Source organism: Theileria equi, chromosome 1 (assembly GCF_000342415.1).
Source record: "Theileria equi strain WA chromosome 1, complete sequence".
Taxonomy (NCBI): Eukaryota; Apicomplexa; class Aconoidasida; order Piroplasmida; family Theileriidae; genus Theileria; species Theileria equi.
Genome location: NC_021366.1, coordinates 371,075 through 388,055, shown reverse-complemented (window position 1 = coordinate 388,055; position 16,981 = coordinate 371,075). Strand labels below are relative to the sequence as shown.

At 37.5% G+C, this 16,981-nt stretch overlaps 8 protein-coding genes across 8 annotated transcripts; 4 read left to right on the top strand and 4 right to left on the bottom strand.

Annotated features, from left to right (window-relative positions):
- Window positions 1–1,465: 1,465 nt before the first annotated feature.
- Window positions 1,466–2,035, bottom strand: BEWA_019540 (hypothetical protein; the record flags this gene model as incomplete). The annotated part of the gene is made up of 1 exon (XM_004828718.1): window positions 1,466–2,035. The coding sequence occupies one exon, from the start codon at window positions 2,033–2,035 to the stop codon at window positions 1,466–1,468; it is 570 nt and encodes a 189-aa protein (XP_004828775.1).
- A 286-nt stretch (window positions 2,036–2,321) lies between these two features.
- Window positions 2,322–3,415, bottom strand: BEWA_019530 (ADP-ribosylation factor putative). The gene is made up of 3 exons (XM_004828717.1): window positions 2,788–3,415; window positions 2,492–2,730; window positions 2,322–2,455 (listed from the first exon to the last, which is right to left on the bottom strand). The coding sequence occupies exons 1-3, from the start codon at window positions 3,004–3,006 to the stop codon at window positions 2,368–2,370; spliced, it is 546 nt and encodes a 181-aa protein (XP_004828774.1). The 5' UTR covers window positions 3,007–3,415; the 3' UTR covers window positions 2,322–2,367.
- Window positions 3,416–3,522: 107 nt separating this feature from the next.
- Window positions 3,523–6,267, bottom strand: BEWA_019520 (heat shock protein 90 HSP90, putative; the record flags this gene model as incomplete). Its single annotated transcript, XM_004828716.1, has 4 exons — window positions 6,098–6,267; window positions 4,633–5,909; window positions 3,954–4,454; window positions 3,523–3,828 (listed from the first exon to the last, which is right to left on the bottom strand). Exons 1-4 carry the CDS (start codon window positions 6,162–6,164, stop codon window positions 3,523–3,525), a joined length of 2,151 nt encoding a protein of 716 aa, XP_004828773.1. The 5' UTR covers window positions 6,165–6,267.
- A 1,000-nt stretch (window positions 6,268–7,267) lies between these two features.
- BEWA_019510 (DnaK family member protein) lies at window positions 7,268–9,662 on the top strand (the record flags this gene model as incomplete). Its single annotated transcript, XM_004828715.1, has 2 exons — window positions 7,268–7,374; window positions 7,478–9,662. The coding sequence occupies 2 exons, from the start codon at window positions 7,268–7,270 to the stop codon at window positions 9,660–9,662; spliced, it is 2,292 nt and encodes a 763-aa protein (XP_004828772.1).
- A 14-nt stretch (window positions 9,663–9,676) lies between these two features.
- BEWA_019500 (SCO1/SenC family member protein) lies at window positions 9,677–10,771 on the top strand (the record flags this gene model as incomplete). The annotated part of the gene is made up of 9 exons (XM_004828714.1): window positions 9,677–9,813; window positions 9,855–9,895; window positions 9,962–10,014; window positions 10,056–10,178; window positions 10,220–10,288; window positions 10,344–10,385; window positions 10,419–10,504; window positions 10,540–10,648; window positions 10,683–10,771. Exons 1-9 carry the CDS (start codon window positions 9,724–9,726, stop codon window positions 10,769–10,771), a joined length of 702 nt encoding a protein of 233 aa, XP_004828771.1. The 5' UTR covers window positions 9,677–9,723.
- Window positions 10,694–11,627, bottom strand: BEWA_019490 (hypothetical protein). The gene is made up of 4 exons (XM_004828713.1): window positions 11,523–11,627; window positions 11,036–11,446; window positions 10,947–10,997; window positions 10,694–10,892 (listed from the first exon to the last, which is right to left on the bottom strand). Exons 1-4 carry the CDS (start codon window positions 11,568–11,570, stop codon window positions 10,782–10,784), a joined length of 621 nt encoding a protein of 206 aa, XP_004828770.1. The 5' UTR covers window positions 11,571–11,627; the 3' UTR covers window positions 10,694–10,781.
- Window positions 11,628–11,697: 70 nt separating this feature from the next.
- On the top strand, window positions 11,698–12,318 carry BEWA_019480 (hypothetical protein; the record flags this gene model as incomplete). The annotated part of the gene is made up of 3 exons (XM_004828712.1): window positions 11,698–11,752; window positions 11,789–11,890; window positions 11,948–12,318. 3 exons carry the CDS (start codon window positions 11,698–11,700, stop codon window positions 12,316–12,318), a joined length of 528 nt encoding a protein of 175 aa, XP_004828769.1.
- Window positions 12,319–12,341: 23 nt separating this feature from the next.
- BEWA_019470 (hypothetical protein) lies at window positions 12,342–16,972 on the top strand (the record flags this gene model as incomplete). The annotated part of the gene is made up of 4 exons (XM_004828711.1): window positions 12,342–13,193; window positions 13,237–13,349; window positions 13,391–13,437; window positions 13,728–16,972. 4 exons carry the CDS (start codon window positions 12,342–12,344, stop codon window positions 16,970–16,972), a joined length of 4,257 nt encoding a protein of 1,418 aa, XP_004828768.1.
- Window positions 16,973–16,981: the final 9 nt, after the last annotated feature.

Here is a 16,981-nt window from a genome sequence, read left to right as displayed (position 1 = left end):
TAGCTCCGTTCAATTCGGCCTTGGATGGTGCATTTGGGCTAGTCAGCTTAAGTTTAATCACGTTCTCTGAAGGTGGTAGGGAGTTGATACCAGGTCTTTTTGAATGTTATATCCCTGATTGATGGGATTGTCACTGCTATTATATCCGGATTAAGCTAGACACTCCGCCAAATTTTATCATCAGTGATATCTGAGGACTAGAATGGCGTAGAGCCGCCTTCACAGTGTATCCATCATTCCTAGCTGAAGTTTATGCTTTAAATTTGTAGATATTTACAGCTAAAATACTTAAATATAACAAGTTTTGTGGAGCAAAGTTTGATAGACAATTCAATTATATTATGCATTAGTTTCTAATCATAGAAAAACAAAATGTTGAATGCTTAAATATGAACAAATAAATCTGTCTAATTTGTCCGGGAGTGGATTAATATTCTTTACACAGAGAGCACTCCATACAATGTTCTATTCTCAGCATTAAAAAACTGGATAGTTTGTATTAAATGAAGCTAAAAGGCTAAAATTAATGATACCAAAAATTTTACAACTATTGCTTTTGTGAAACATATGGGTCCTTTCAGCCATATGCAAGGTTTAAAGGAAAAATGAAGATTGCCTTGTTATCAATGCCAAACTCTTTCAATAGAACCCTCTAGAGAACAAAGAAATTAACTTGGCCTGAAGCATAGCATTTTATAGATCTTCCCCAGGCGAATAGCTCCGCCTTTGAACCTTCAGCTAATACTTCGTAAATGTCCAAGTGCTTTTCTGGTCTATGCTTACCAAGGGCTGGTCCTGTTTTCCCCTACTGTAACTCTATCGTGTACTACTTCGAGCAATATATTCGGAATGAGTCTTGTGTATGTATAGTTATGGTTCCTTGATTCAGGTGTGCTTGTTCGGTATGTATTGTATATTCCCCTTTGAGTTTCCCTCAAGTTTATGGTCTGGCTCACTCGTTTCCAATCAGGTCCATCTTGGTTTATGTTATAGTTTTTCCTGGTATTGTATTCTTATCAAATTTTAATCCCTATTTCTGTTCTTCCTTCTTCTATATATTTGGCAGTTGTGTATGTGGAAGAAAATGTCTTACTTATGAACAATGAAGCATGGTGATAAGTAGATATTATATGAATATGAATTATATTTAAGGATCCATACACCAGGAAGTGATATCTGAAAGACTAAATTTTGAAATACTTTTTTCAATCATTAAGGGATGAACACATACAGACAATATAACAAAATCGAATTATTTACTATGATGCTTTAGAATAACACGACTTCCTGATATTCTAATTTTTTTCTTTATTTATGGCTCTACAAAACTAGGAGTAGTGCCAATTGGTGTGATCGTTTTGGGCTTGAGAACAGGTCAGACAGTTAACGGTACTAAATATGTGATAACTAGATTTAACCTATATGTGTCCCATAATATCTAAATCATATTTAAAAGTAGAAGATATTATATACCAATTTTTATATTGATGTTATCTGTTAGTACTGAGACTATGGATTTTGAAAAAGCATTGCTTAGTTTTCCGGTAATCATCCTAATCATGACTGGTATCAAAGCATGATTTATTATAGCCAACAAGACAATTTTTAAGAATACTACTATACCACGTCGTATGGCTTTATAATGTAGAAGTGACCACGAATAAAACCTTTTATCAAGCGTACGATGTATCAGCCCTATGGCATTGTCAAGATGGCTGAGGTCATGCGCATAGTGGAATCTATCCATAAGATTTGACAAGGTAAATAACAGTTCTTGTAAACGTAAAACTAGTAGTGTTTGTTTTACTTTTCCGCTTGGAGAGGAATCTATAATACACATTGATGAGAACTTTAAAATGTTTGCGATATTGTCTTCTAGTGACTTTAAAATCCTTGAGAATAGACCATCTACTTCATTAAACAAGAGTAGGAATGCGATAGGATTCACAAGATAATCAAAATATATGATTGGTGTTACACTCAAGAGCTTCTTTACTGCGTTTGAAAATTCATCTGTATTACAAGAGTCATTCATAGCTTTTAGATGTGATTTAAAAATGTTTTTGCGATAGTCATTGTTATTTGCTATCCTGTTCACAGAATCTCTGAGAAATGAGTCATTTTCTGTAGCAATGAGAAGCGACGTATTACCCAGGGGGACAAATGTGTCGTAATTCCTTGAAAAATTTGTATAGTAGAGTCTACTTTTGTTTATCGGATAAAATAGATCATAAATACGGGAACACGTGCCAGAGAAAAGACAAAAAGATGGGCCGCAGAGATAGAGGAGAATCAATGGAAATAAAAGCAACATAAATGTAAAAAACGAGCAATTATCATGGTGTTTGAACGTGAAATACAACTAAATTATGGTTTTGATTTTATTGTGTTTGTCAACCAATCCATGCCCTCATAGAGACCCGTACCTTGAGTAGCGCAAGCAGCTTGTATGTACCTGGTATGCAGATGAATTATAAAAAGTATGACAAACCATGTCCTGTTGGTGAATTGGTGCAAGCCAAGTTCCTTGGACAACTCAGTGGCTGGTATGGCATTTGGCAAATCCTGCTTGTTTGCGTAAATGAGCAAGATTGCATCACGCAACTCGTCTTCATTCATCATCTTATTTAATTCCTCTCTAGCGTCTTTGATTCTAGAGCGATCGTTACTATCAACAACGAAAACTACTGCTTGTGTGTTTGTGTAGTAGTGTTTCCAGAGTGGTCTTATCTGTAAAACGTATGCATAACGGCACATATGTTTGGGGCTATGGATACGTAGACCTACCTTGTCCTGACCACCGACGTCCCACACGGTAAACGAAATATTTTTATATTCTACAGTTTCAACATTGAATCCGATGGTAGGGATAGTTGTTACCACCTCACCAAGTTTCAGCTTGTACAAAATTGTAGTTTTTCCTGATGCATCCAAGCCAACCATCAAAATACGTACATCTTTCTTGGCAATGAGCCTCGAAAGGATCTTGTTCAAAGTGCTTCCCATTGTTACAAAATTAATAGAAAATATTAATATTCTGTAACAGGTGTTTATCTTATTTTCCCTTAAACTTGAATGCGTGTAAAAAATGCCATGAATGAAATAGCTTGATTGTGTGCCTTGGTTCTGATCGATCAATCGATTGCCCTACTATTTAACACCACCACAGAGGTATCCTTGCTTTTTTGTTAGTTCCTTGTTTTCGACCACTGTTTCAGTTTGTATTTCCATTTACCTTTGAGATGGCTCTGGTTTCTCTCAGACGGGTGAATGGAAGTTCTTGTTTATAACTTCCAGAGTAATACCCAGGACACACATGTGTACACTTTCCGCCAAAAATTTTAAGCAGTGGTCTCTACATACATATAAACAACAAATATTACGGCAATGGACATTTTATATCGATGACTGCAGTATGTGTGTCTCGCCACGAACACCGTCCATGCACCGGGGCCCGCCAGTGTACGCATATACAGTAGCACTTGTACACAAATACAAAATATGCAACATTTAAGATTATCCTTAATCAACTTCCTCCATCTTGGAATCTACTACTGATTCCTCGAGTTGGGGGAGGCCGGCAGAGTCATCGGCAAGGTCATCGTCGTCAAGTGAAAGGCCCAATCTTATCATTCTGTAGATCCTGTTACCGAACTGAGTGGGCTCATCCAAATTGAATCCGGATGTAAGGAGAGCAGTGTCATAGAGCAACCAGACTAAGTCCTTGACTGTCTTGTCGGTCTTATCTGAGTTGGAGCGGCTCAACAACTCCTTCATGATGTCATGCTTAGGGTTGATTTCCATGATCTTCTTGCTAACCATATAGCTCTACAAGAATTTGTATGTATGCGCGGACGAGATAAATTGTCAGAAATTGGTATGCATATCCACAGTAAATTCGGAGTGGTGCAAGGCATAAATTCATCATTTAAACAAAATCATGTAAAACTTACGGTAATTGAAGAATCTCTGAGTGCTTGGGCTTTCATTATACGTTCCATGTTTGCGGACCAACCAAACTCGGAAGTAACAAGAGCACAGGGGGATTCAGTGAATCTCTTTCCACAGGTAACCTTCTCAACCTTGTCGTGGAGGATTTCCTTGATAAGTTTACAGAGTGGTTCCATTTCCTCTTTGAGGGCCTCGAATGACTTCTTTTCCTCTTCTGGATCTTCAAGATCCAAACCTTCCTTAGTGCAGCACTTGAGTTTCTTACCCTCAAATTCCTTGATTTGTTGGACAGCATACTCATCAATAGGATCGGTCATATAAATGACTTCAATGTCTCTGGCGCGCAAAGCCTCCAGGAATGGGGAAGATGAGACACTCTGCTTAGATTCGCCAGTTATGTAGTAAATGAATTTCTGGTCGGCCTTCATTCTATCGACATAATCCTTCAAACTAATGGCCTCATCACCGCTCTTAGTTGTATCAAAACGCAAAAGTTCAGCGATCTGTAAAATTTTATATATGTATTGTAAGTGAAATGTTCCAAAGATAGACTCGGGCGTAAATGTAGAAACCACTTACAACCTTAAGGACGATGAATCATTATACCCAAAATAATACATCATACACATGGTATGAGCTATTATTAATCATGGGTAATTAAGCCACAGATACAATACATACCTTAGTTCTATTTGCGTTATCTTCATGAATACCTAATTTCAGGTTCTTGTTAAATTGTTCATAAAACTTCTTAAAGTCCTCCTTCTTTTCTGTCAGTTCATTGAATAGTTCTAAGCACTTCTTAACAAGATTCTTGCGAATAACCTTAAGAATCTTGTTTTGTTGAAGAGTTTCTCTGCTAATATTAAGTGGGAGATCCTCAGAATCCACAACACCCTTTACGAAGCTAAGCCATTCTGGGATCAGCTCTTCACAGTCATCCATGATAAACACACGCCTAACATACAACTTGATATTGTTTTTCTTTTTTCTGCTCTCAAACATATCAAATGGAGCACGCTTTGGAATGAACAAGAGGGCCTTGAACTCCAACTGACCCTCCACCGAAAAATGCTTGACAGCCAAATGGTCCTCCCAATCGTTGGTAATATTCTTGTAGAAGCTAGCATACTCCTCGTTTGTGACTTCAGATGGGAGCCTCATCCAGATGGGCTTTTGTTTGTTAAGCATTTCCCACTCACGAGTAACGGATTGCACCTTTCTCTTCTTTTTCTTTTCCTTTGACTCCTCGGCCTCGGTTACATCTTCTACCTTATCCTTAGATTCGTCATCAACTTCTTCTACCTTTGGTTTTTCAGCATCATCAGCCTTTTCTTCCTCAGCTTCATCATCTGTGACCTCTGTTTCATGTGTCTTTTCAACAGAGAGGCTAATTGGGAAGCTAATGAATTCACTGTGTTTCTTAACAAGTTCCTTAAGACGCCTCTCCTCCAAATACTCAGTTTGGTCTTCCTTCAGGTGTAGAATGAGCTTGGTACCTCTAGCTAACTTTTCACCAGTTTCATCCTTTGTGATAGTAAAGTGACCCGAAGCAGTGGATTCCCAAATGTGTTGTTCATCATCATTATTCTTTGATACAACGGTAACCTTATCGGCAACCAAATAAGCTGAATAAAAACCGACACCAAACTGTCCAATCATGGACATATCTGAGCCAGCTTGCAAGGCCTCCATAAAGGCTCTAGTTCCAGATTTGGCAATGGTACCCAAATTATTAATCAAATCTGCCTTTGTCATACCGATACCAGAATCTTCAATAGTAAGGGTATTTGAGGCTTTGTCAGCGGTCAACCGTATATAATATTCGGGTTGAGCCTCAATTTGCTTTGGGTCCTTGATGGCCTCATACCTGATTTTCTCCAAGGCATCACTAGCATTACTAATGAGCTCACGCAAGAAGATTTCCTTATTGCTATAGAACGCATTGATAATCAAACCTGAAATATTTTGTATAATATAGTTTAGCAGAAATAAAAGAAAATCCCCAACACAAGTCCAATTTAGTGGGAACGGGACTGTGCAACAACAGGTTCGGTCTACACGAGGATGTGTAACCGATCCTTAGAAAAACAGGACTAGCCGACGAAGGCAATGAAATAATTAAACCAACAAAATAGGGACTTACTCAGGAGTTGAGAGATATCAGCGTTAAAAGCATAGACTTCTTGATCGGCTGGCTTATCTGAACTCATTTTGGACAATATATCAGAACCTTCTAAAAACTTGAACGAGTATTAAACAGGTTTGCAGAATGTATGAACTAACAGAATGACAGATCTCTATTTATTTCATATAGTCTTTATACACCACCCGATAGTTGGTTGGGTTATGGTTCATGTTAGGGGGGCCACTTATCTCGTAAGTTATCTGTCACCTTTTTCTACTATGTATAAGACCCTTTCGTTATAAAAAATATTGAGTTATGCGACACATCAGAGAATCCAAGGGATATCAAGTACTACATCTATTAAATTGTTTGATATCTCCAACTTGGATAGCCTTCCACTCCTCCCGGGTAGCTGTGCAAACATAAAGAAACCTTCCACGAGAAATACTAATGTAGTGTATAATATTTATCTATTTCACACATTGTATGTCTTTTATCTCAACGATGTACACCAATAGACTAGACCCAGGTATGTCCTTCAGCTGTGTTATGGATCTCGTGGAGTTGTACTTTGGTTAGAGAAATGTAGACTCACGTATGACCTTAGAGCTCCGAATACTACGGAATCTAGGGTTTGAGGTAAGCTGAGGAATTTTGGAGTGGGATTGTTTCACAACTTTAAGTAAGAACTCTGCACGGTTGCCTCTGGCTACATGTGTTTTACGCTGTTAGTTAGATTAATGTGTACGGCTTTCTAGATGTACCTATACCTACCGGAACAATGAAGCGTTTTGTTCACTACTATTCTTAAAGTGCAATACTTATAGTATGTGTTGCGAATTAGGAGTACATTCGTTCATATAAGGATACTTTATTAGAATTTAAGATTTCCAAATTCAGGAAGTATTGTCTTTGGTTGCTTATATTTGCCAATAATTGGCAGAGTTGTTATCCCCACTCCAAAAAGGAACAAATAGCAGCACGTATGGTCAAATAAGCCACATGTGCATCGATCGCTAGTTGAAGTGAACACACCATTGTATGCATAACTGTATGTTTTAGTTCAAACTTTGGAATTGTTAGCAGGCTTGTGATAATATCCTGTTGGATCCTGAGGGGAGTATTTTAATTTGTATTTTACGTGTATATTTCGAGGGAAACACTTATCACACCAGTTTTATATGAAAGATGCCTGTAATCGGTGTAGATATAGGATCTTCCACATCTACCGTGGCCACAATCTCAAAAGGAGCAATTGACATCGTTTTGAACGATGTATCTCAGAGATATACTCCGTAAGTTCTCATATATGTGACTACATGTTCCATTTGTTTGTCTTATATCATACTATCTGCCATATGTGCTGCGATATTCAACATCAGTAAAATGTATTTACAGGACATGCTTATCTTACGCTCCTTTGCAACGCTTATTTGGGGATCAATCTCAATCTCAAATAGTTTCAAATTTCAAGAATTCTTGCCGTGGGTTCATGAGCATGCTCGGTGTGAAACTAAGAGGTCAAGATAGAGCTGGCGAATTTAGTGTAACTGAACTGGATGAATTTTTCAGCTCGACTCCATTAAAATTGGATGATAATGGCGTGTTGTCCTACCAGATTGCAAATGGTTCTTCTGTATCAACTAAAAGTACACTTTCTGCACTGATAGGCTATATCTCATTTCTGACTGAGATGTCTGATAGCTACACCGGAGCCCTTTGCAGAGAGGCTGTTTTTTCTTATCCTTCATGGTTCTCTGAACTTCAGAAGAACTATTTATCCACTTGTGCTCGTGCGGCAGGCTTAAATTGTCTAAAAGTAATAAGTGAGGGAACTGCAATGGCGCTTGATTACGGTATGTACAGATTAAAGCAACTTAGTGACGAAGCTGCTACTACTGTTGCACTAGTCATGATTGGTCATTCTCATGCTACTCTTACAATAGTTGACTTTTTTGCTTCTCATTGTGTTGTCCTTTCTGAAGTTTCCGATAAGTATATAGGGGGAAGGACAATTGATTACATTCTGATGAGTCATATGGCAAGCGAATTTAGTAAAAAATATAAAATTGATCCATTAAGCAATGTTAAAACTAAGCTTAAAGTAGAAGCAGTTGCTTTAAAGGCTAAAAGGGTACTTTCTGCAAATTCAGAGGCATCTTATTCTGCTGAATGTTTGATGGAAGATTATGATCTTGCTGGAACTATAAAAAGAGATGAATTTGAGAAATTGTGTGAATCAGAGTTTTTACCCCGTCTTACTACTATGTTGAATGAAGGTATAAAATTATCTGGCAGATCTGTAGATTCTATTTCCGCAGTTGAAATTGCTGGTGGCATTACTAGAATTCCCTGCGTTCAAGCCATAATTTCCGGAGTTTTTAACAAACCTCTTAGTAAGACATTAAATGCTGATGAATGTATCGCGAGGGGCTGTGTTTTGGAGGCCGCCATAAGTAGTAAGCACTACATGGTGCGTCAATACAAAGTAGTTGAGCAGCTCTCTAGACCTTTAACCATTTGCTGCCTACCTGGTTTAGGTGACCATACTGAGAAAGATCTGGTGACCGCCAAGTGTTACGAAGTAGCCCCAGCCGGAAGTAAGAAGTCGGATGTATTTTCAATAAGACTCGAAGCTGGATTGCCATGTACAATATTTGCATCTCTAGATGATCCAAGGGATCCATCTGGAGTTCATGCCCTTGGTAGCTTCAGGCTTAACGCGACCTCTAAGGAGGGTGGAGAAGATGAAGGATTGGCTATCAAGTGCGGATTTGACGAATTTGGATCATTTTACTTACTCTCAGAATCATGTGAAGTCGCTGTATTTCCAGCCCACACTTTAGATTTGGACACTCTTTCAGCCTTGGAAAAAGAGGAATCTAAAAAGGACAAGACAGAGGTTCAAAGACTTAAGACACTTAACGACTTTGAAACTTTTATATATAGTGTAAGGGACAAAATGCAAGACACACATAAGGATTTTGTGGAACCAAAGAACGTAGAAAAAATTGCAGGTGCTGTAAATCACTGGCAAGACTGGCTTTATAGCAATTCTGGTGCCTCTCAGGAGGTTCTTCAGGAGGGATTTGATAAGGTCAGTGAGGAGTGGAAATCGGTTGAACATTTGTACAATGTATACACTGAAAAGGAGCTGGAGCTAGAGACTTTCTACAAGAAACTTCAGAACTATTATAACTTCTGCTGTGATGATAAGAGCCCTCGTTGGGGGGATGCAACTGCCGAAGAGCGTTTGTCTTTCGCCAAGCGTCTTATAGATCTCGATTCTAGCATACGGGAAGCACACGAAAAAGAGGTTTCGCAACCAAAATATCTAAGTCCTCTCTTTACAATGGCCCAAGTTGAGATTCAGTTGAAGATCATCGCAGATGATATCGAGAAATTTTGCAATGATAAGAAAAAGGTTGCTGAGGTACCAAAGGAAGATCCTCCAACGCAAGAAGCGGATCCAAAGGAATTCACTCAGGATCAAGAAGCTCCAGCGGATGCCTCGGCCAACAATCCCGACCAAGCACCTGATGAGAGCAATGCAGACATCACTAGTGAACCCACTGAAAAATAATTTACTATATTTTTGCCACATATATATTTAATCCTTCTCCTATCTTGTTTTGTCCTTTAGGATGTTTAGAAATGTAAGGTGTGGTCCATGTGTTAGATATTTGCTGCAACAACGCAGATTCTTCTCTGGGAAAACTCGACAAGTTCCGGGAGTACGTCATAAAATCTGTAATTTAACCAAAATGTTATTCAGATAACCTTAAAAAGTGCTCTAGCAAATATAACAGTATGCAGGTAAGCATTATACATCCTTGGACTAATCTTGATCAATAAAACGACTTTTTTAAATAAAACGCATAGCTTAATTGGGGGCGGAGTTTACCTTGCTACAAACTGGAGGAATAAAGAGCGAGGTATTCACCCACCTTTACAGTTTTTTCATCTACACATTCAGCGATTGTAAAGGAGGAAAACTATGGAACCCCTCAAATAGGTGGTCATTTCACGCTCGTAGATCAGAACGGAAATTTTAAGTCCCTGTCAGACTTTACAGGGAAATATGTTCTCATTTACTTTGGTAGGCGCCATGAATAATACAACATTCATCTAATATTTTAGGATTCGCAAATTGTCCTGATATCTGCCCAGAAGAAATGGATAAACAAACACAAGTAATCAATATATTAGGTATATATTCCATAAATCTGCCTTGTTGCGGCAAGAATGCATACAAATTTCTCAGACAAAAAGTTTGGTCCAATCGTGCAACCAATATTTATATCCGGTAAGTTAACTTGTGAAAGATAGATTTTCTTAGTTGATCCAAAACGCGATTCTGTCGACGTATTGAAAAAGTATGTTAAAGAATACCATCCAAGACTCATTGCCCTTACTGGAACTCCGGTATGTCAGGTAAATTACAAATTTATTAACCACAGGAAATGATCCGAGATGTCACGAAGAAGTTTCGTGTATACTATAACCAGGGAATTACAGCCACAGATCAAGATTATCTAATTGATCACTCAATCATTCACTACCTAATGGGTAAGGGTTTTCGAGCACATGCAACATACTCTAGACAAAAATGGCGAGTTCGTAGAATTTTTCGGAAAAAATGCTAGTGCAAACGAGATTTCCAAATCGATTTCTAAAATATTAAAAGCATAATTTAAACAAGTTATCCAGACAAATCGCGCTTGCGTCCTCTGAGCCGTACTTCCTCTAGTTTGCCGCGTATTGCGGACTGATTGTTAATTGTGGAAAAGTATCCTTTCAACATAATTTCAAACTAAAAATTCAATGTTTAGTGTAATGTATGACATATAATAATAAAATTCTGTACCTGACTGGGTGTACAGCATCTCTCTAGGACATATAAATCAACGGCTTTATCCTAAGTGTAGAATATTAGCTACTAAAGGTTAGACTCACTTCAGCCAGAGTTGATGAAAAACTAAGCCCAAAATCTATTAAACAGATCTCACCGCTTTCAGCCATCATCATGTTCTTAGTAGTCAGATCGCCATGAACAATGTTGGAGTTGTGCATTTTTGCGATAGTTTCCCCAATAGAGGATAGAAGATTCTCATCGTAGTCAGTGTTTAACAAGCTCAATATGCTAGATCCATTGATATACTCGTAAATGATTTCCTTCTTGATGAAGTTGACAAGATATATTACTGGGACAAAAACACCAGCTTTTCTAAGTTTCTGGATACTACGGCATTCCGCAGTTATGCGATTTTTTGTTAGTTGTTCGTCTAGAACTTTGTGACGAAAGCGTTTTGGTAACCTTCGCTTTATTACGCATGGTTTTCCCAGATACTCTGACGTAAGTACAACCTAAAATATCTTGTAAGTGTCAAATATATGAATTAATCTGTCTCATGATCATAAACATGCATTGGAAAGACATTACCGCTTCTGCACCCTGGGCTATAATATGAGATCCATTCTCTTCATACATTTAGTAAAATATATATAACTGATGCTATAAAGTTGAAATTATGCAGAAGTTTGATACAAATAGCTCATGAGTGGCATAAGATAAACCATATGTGGTAGCCATGTGTATAGACAGCAGTTTTCTTGTAATGAGAATCTCATTTGTTCCAAGGTTTAATCAATTTAAAATTAAAATTTCTAGGAGTAAGTAAAAGTTATATCATAATAAAGAGATTTTAGACAGTAATTTAAAAGAGATCGAAACATTGGTCGATAACTATGAAAAGGCTCTAATAAATCCCGAATTATTTCCTGCCCACATCCAGAAACTACATTATATAGGTATTAGAATTCGTATGCTGTGACTTCAGCCTTTATACAACATATACTCTTATATAGCCACAGAAATTAGAAGAGAACGCGAAGCTATAGGAATAAGCCAATCCGACTTGGGTGTGAATAAGCTATCAGTCAAAACCGCTGAACGCATTATTTATGCTATTTACGACAAATTTACTCCGGAGTTATATTTTGTGGCTTCAAGAGAACCAGCAGCTATAGACTTTTATAATCTATATCTGTCATCTTTAAGCGATAGGAATAATGTCATTTTAAAATGGATATCAGAACATGATATTAACACCCTAGGAATATATATACTGGAGAGTATTTCCACCACTAAAATTCATTTTAGTGAACTTGCTAAAGCTCGCTTATTATTTTGGAAATCATATCCATTTTACAAACACAATGATTGTGTACAATATTAAACTTGTATTTAAAGTTAGAAACAATGATAAGACGTACGTTCAGCTTAAATGGTCCAGGCAATGCAGTTTGCAAGCCTCTGTCTGTACCAACACATGATGGACCAAATAGATTTATAAGATTTAAGTTGCGTGCTATTCGCAAGGACTTTTGGAATGTTTTGTGTCATGCGAATGCTGAAAAGCTCAAAAGTACTGCAGAGGAGGTTATTCGCAGGTATTCGTCTTCTAAAAATCGCGAAATACCTCTATTGACTACACACTTTATTAATACACACTTCAAAAAACTTGAGCTAAATAAAGAAAATAATGACCAAACATATTCTAATAATATTGATACAGATCAAACCACTACGAATAGCTCTGAAACTGATATTAAATCTAAAGGATTCTGGATAGTTTTTAGTAAACGCTTCAAAGCATCACTTAGAATCCTTAATACGAGTGACATAATAACTGTACTTAAAGCATTTCATATCGCAAATAGAGACTCGGGAGAGTATGTTGTGGCTGTACTGGAACTAAGGAGAAGAATAGAAGAATTTAGGAAGAATGACCTGCTTGATACACTATTAATTTTTTCTAGGAGACTGAAACTCAACACACAAAAGGACTTTTTCACAAAGTTAGCCAATCATGTTCCAAATGTCCTATATTCGCTAAACGGCTTCGAAATTGTAAGGGTATTGTGGAACCTAAGCGACGCTGGTTATAACAACATGGACATTTGCAGAAATGTTCGCCAGAAATTTCTTGATCGCATAAACGAACTTAGTGACGACGATTTGGGAAGTGCATGTCTGGCCTTTGGGCGCTACGGATACCGCAACTTGGAACTATATGAGAAGATACAGGAAAAGCTATCACGTCACTGCAATGTAAGTGACGTTATATACACGACTAATTTATTCATTAAAATAGGCTAATTCACTATTTCAAGTATCCTGGGGATTGTTTTTAGCAAGTGTCGATGCCACAAACCTCATAGAGACCAGGAAAGAGATATTTTGGGGTTCTTTAGGCAAATTGCCGAGGTGTGTTGGATATTTGTAATTCTAATATACAAAATTTTTAGATGGAAGATACAAGTATGGAAAAATATCATAGATGGAACTAATTGTAGTAAAGAGGTGATCGACGGCCTCGAGGGGCATTTATGAGGTGTGACTCGGTGAATATTGATAATAATTCACAACAATATTTTAATTCACCAAGATCCTACTGTTAAACATCTTCTAAATGGGTGCAATTTCCACAAAGTAAAGATATGGATGGGGTGTGGAATGTTTAAGATCTTATGGATTCTATTCCGGATGCATGTGTTATGAATACAACCCTGGAATATGTAATATAGAATGGAATGATGAGACTGTTTGCAGTTCTTTTCACTTTTTTAGTTTTATCACCTTTAGGTGTACTTTGTGCAGGTTGCAAGGAGTACGTTACACTTGACCTATCCGAGATTGATGAAAAGAAATTCAAAAAAACAGATAAACGCAGTGAGATAGAAATTACTTTGATTGATGAACTTGCGACTCAAGGGAAATATATAGGTAAAGTTACTTCTGGCGAAGAAACTCTCGCAGAGGAGCCTTTAGTTCCTTGTTCTAGAAATGTGAGAATTTTGCGTATTTCTAAAAATGATCCTCACTATTTTGATATTGAAGAAGCGCCGGCTAGGACAGGTGGAACCGCGAGTGGTATTTTGTCCTATACAGGCCGTGCTTTATCCTCTGCAGGTGGCGCTATATCCTCTGCAGGTGGCGCTATATGCTCCACAGGAAAGTCTCTAGGTGGTAATGTAATTGGTACACCACTGCGTATGATTGGTAACATGATTGGAAATAGTGAACCCGCTCCACAGGCGATTGAAGGCCCTAAAACTAGTGAGAAACCTGATGAGACGACCACAACTTCCAATAACACTGTTCAAGCTCCTGAATCTAATGAAGAAACGCCAGAAGATATACAGCAGCCACTTTTGGAGGGTTTTGATCCCAAGGACTTTGAAGAAGTTTTGGAGATCCACACCAATTATGAACGTGTGACTGCAAGGCTTCGTTTTAAAAAAGAAAACAACAAATATACACAGCTCGAGTACATCAGTAAGGATGTGGATGTTTGCGAAAATTTGGATTCTGTTTTGGTCAAAAAGGCATATAGTGCACATACCGTTTATCGCCCCGGTATTTTTGAACTGATAGGTAATGTAAAATGCAGTGATATTGTGTTATCCGATAGTAGAAATGTTTTTGCAAGGACCATAGAAATTGACAACTCAACCAAAGATATCAAGATAAATACAATTCCTATTATTGGAAACGTATATTTTGAGTCATTTGTTTTGGATAAGAGTGGGAAAATGTATATGCCTAAAAGTTCCAATGGTGGTTGCAAATACCAAATATTGGATTTTTCGGATATTTATTCATATACCAAAGAAACTGAGGACCTTCAAACAACCTGTGGTCCAGAATGTATCTTCTATGATGGCTGCAGTAACTTGAAACATAGAATTGTAGCTTTGTATAATAAGAATGAACCCGTTCTTTTCAGCCCTAATATACAGTGTATATCTGCAAAATGTGAAGAAATTAATGACTCAACATATGTAACTGTTTATACAAAATATAAAAATTCCGAAAAGGTTACTGTGAAAACATATAAATCCACGGATAAAGATGTTTTTAGCGAAACTAAGAGGGAATATGTTAATCTGATTATTCCGGAGAATATAGGAACTAATACTGTAAGCACCCCTGAAAGTCAAAAAACTGCGGAGAATGAGGGTGATACTTCTGAAAATGCTCAATCGAATGACAAGCTTTACGATCTTTACAGTAATTTGGGAACGTCTGATCCATCTAAACTTCTGAACATAAAATTGGACTCACAAGGCTTTATAAAGGTTTATAGTGGAAAGAATGGAATAGTATTCCATATGTCCAAAGATGCGATTGTAGAGAAGGCCATAGGAGATGTATTCTTTGATGATCAACAAATAACCGAATTTAAGAGTGATATATACAATAGGGAGGTTATATATGATATAACTAATAAATCTATCATCGTTTTAGATGAATTTGAGGACGGAAGGTTTGAAAGGGCGGTTTATAAGGAAGACGATGGTCAATTTACATCTTGTCTGCCATCTCCATTAGCTATTGACCTTAAGGGAGATGATTTGGGAGAACACCTTGAAGTTATCACCACTGATAATTCCAGAACATTCTTGACAACAATGAATCATGTAAATAAGATTGGTACTATTAGCGAGGGAACCAGGTTTATAACTCCGAATAAACATCAAAACATCCATGTAAGCCTTCTTTACAATGAAAAGGAGCTTTTTGCCCGTACAAGACTCAGTAATGGAAGATTTGTACACCAAAAATTCTCAGAAGCGCATCCATTTGATGATAGTTTTCCTCCCCTCCACCTTGAAAATGCAAAAGAATTTATCATATTGAATCTTGATGATGCTTCTTGCATATATACACATCTCTATAGTTTGGAAAATCTTAACATGATCGGGTCATCTCTGAATTTTAGTAAAATTAGTAATGCTCCTGAAAGGTCCGCACCCTTTCTGGAAGTAGTTAATGTAGGTGACTATTATGCAATTGGTGTGGCACCTTCTAACGTCTTTACACATTGCATCGGATATGTCACTTTCGCAAAGGATACAATAATTCCACTAGACTACAACTTGTACTCTAGGACGGTTTACATACCCACTACTTCACTTTCTCATTTTATAGTCAAGAACTGTGATTTCACAGAATGTTGGTCTGATCTCTATGTTGCTAAGATTATAGATGGAAAGGTAAAATTTGAGATTCAGGAAAAAGTTGCAGTAGATATTGATTTAGATGATAAAGTTTCTCTTGACGATCGTGTCTCCAAGACGTTAACTGGAAGCGTTAGGTTCTTTAGAATTCGTGAGGACTTATCTTACAAGTACAAAATTGGAAAAGTTTCACTCAAGGGAACTGTAATTGCAGAAGATGCTCCCAATATTTTTAGTCGCATGGTAAATTTTGCACATGCAAAAGAAGCTCAGGGCTCGGATAGTGGGACGGTGAGAGTTTTGACAGTTGAAAGATGGGATAAATATGGTCATGTCTATTCTGTAAAGACCGAGAACGGAGAGATACAGTTTTCTCAAAATGAACCCAAAAAGGTCAAATTGGATATTCAATATGGAGCAGTATCCAGACCAGATTATGTTACACTTCAACACCGTGACGACGTACTTAATTTCTTTGTGAACTGGCAAAACAGCAACGACTATGTGCTTGGAGCCGTTAGAGCATCGTTTTACAACAAAAATCAGATGAGCAATCCTAATGAATCAACGCTTTTACCAGTGGATCTCAAGGATCCACTTCCAGGAAACATGCCAGTGCATGTAAGAGTTCATCCTGACCAGAAGCTTGTAGTTGTTGTGGAGAATATTCCAAAGGATTTACCAAAACCCTCTAACGTAGACACATATCCGCTAGACTATAAGACCGATGAGTATGAGGGAGAAATCTTCACCTATAATGTAACAAATAAAAAGGTAAAGACTCCTAGTGAATATCTTAGAGATGATTCATTCAGAACCCTCTATACTCCATTCTTCTATGATTTGAAGAAAAAGAGGAGTCGCTAGACTCAATTT

What these genes read in the sequence shown, in the direction of transcription:
- BEWA_019530 (XM_004828717.1), bottom strand. Translation starts at nt 3,006, where the DNA reads ATGGGAAGCACTTTGAACAAGATCCTTTCGAGGCTCATTGCCAAGAAA. An exon ending in ACGTCGGTGGTCAGGACAAG is followed by an intron (nt 2,731 to 2,787) that starts GTAGGTCTACGT and finishes TACGTTTTACAG; the next exon opens with ATAAGACCACTCTGGAAACA. An exon ending in CAATTCACCAACAGGACATG is followed by an intron (nt 2,456 to 2,491) that starts GTTTGTCATACT and finishes TCTGCATACCAG; the next exon opens with GTACATACAAGCTGCTTGCG.
- BEWA_019490 (XM_004828713.1), bottom strand. Translation starts at nt 11,570, where the DNA reads ATGTATGAAGAGAATGGATCTCATATTATAGCCCAGGGTGCAGAAGCG. An exon ending in TAGCCCAGGGTGCAGAAGCG is followed by an intron (nt 11,447 to 11,522) that starts GTAATGTCTTTC and finishes AAGATATTTTAG; the next exon opens with GTTGTACTTACGTCAGAGTA. An exon ending in GATGCTGTACACCCAGTCAG is followed by an intron (nt 10,893 to 10,946) that starts GTACAGAATTTT and finishes TTGAATTTTTAG; the next exon opens with TTTGAAATTATGTTGAAAGG.